General features: G+C 43.5%; 1 protein-coding gene across 1 annotated transcript in view; it reads right to left on the bottom strand.

Moving 5' to 3' along the window:
- Positions 1-316, bottom strand: part of LOC138003280 (bcl-2-associated transcription factor 1-like) — an 11,492-nt gene extending 11,176 nt beyond the window's left edge. The window contains exon 1 of the mRNA XM_068849236.1: positions 159-316. Within this exon, the coding sequence (XP_068705337.1) occupies positions 159-262 (104 nt within the window). The 5' untranslated portion in view covers positions 263-316. The remainder of the gene's footprint in view (positions 1-158) is intronic.
- Positions 317-650: the final 334 nt, after the last annotated feature.

Raw genomic sequence — 650 nt, 5'->3', positions numbered from 1 at the left:
AAAGGTTAGGTTTTTGCATCTGCTCACGACTTTGATAGTAGGATTTACTTGTTGCGACCATTATTAAAATATCGGACTCAAGCTGAAATTGTGGCCTGATTGGCGGGGTGCATGGCAGTCTCTACTCTCGTAAAAGAAAAAAAAATTCGTGTTCTTACCGCTTCTCTCGAACCTTTTGGAAGCTTTTGGAAACCACAACAGCTGAACTGATCCGCTTCCTATCGCTTCGTTCGCTTGTGATCTCTCTTGATCTGTCGGGCATGATGGCGTCTGGATGGAGTTAGCAGGTCTCCATATCATACCCTTACATGAAGCTTGCCTCACATCCACAGACAGCCACTGACCAATATCATATGGTCATGCTCCTTTCGGTTGGGTGACCTGCGGGTTTTGCACGGAATACCCAGGTGGTAGGAAAGAAGGCCAGAAGGGAACATTGTTGAGGAAGGGTTCTTTGTAAGAGGACAAGTCGAGCCCCAGGTTCGGGAGGCTACAGTTGAATTCTCCGAGATAATGTTTATTATTATACATCAGACTCACTATGAAAAATCTGATTGGTCGAGAGCATTCAATCAATTCACAATAGCTTGTGAACTTGACATGATAAATGTAATATCTGCTGCAGATATTACAATTATCATGTCAAGTTC

This window comes from Montipora foliosa, chromosome 5 (genome assembly GCF_036669935.1).
Source record: "Montipora foliosa isolate CH-2021 chromosome 5, ASM3666993v2, whole genome shotgun sequence".
NCBI classification, from domain to species: domain Eukaryota; kingdom Metazoa; phylum Cnidaria; class Anthozoa; order Scleractinia; family Acroporidae; genus Montipora; species Montipora foliosa.
The sequence above is the reverse complement of the archived record's forward strand: the minus strand, read 5'-3'. Positions and strand labels throughout refer to the sequence as shown.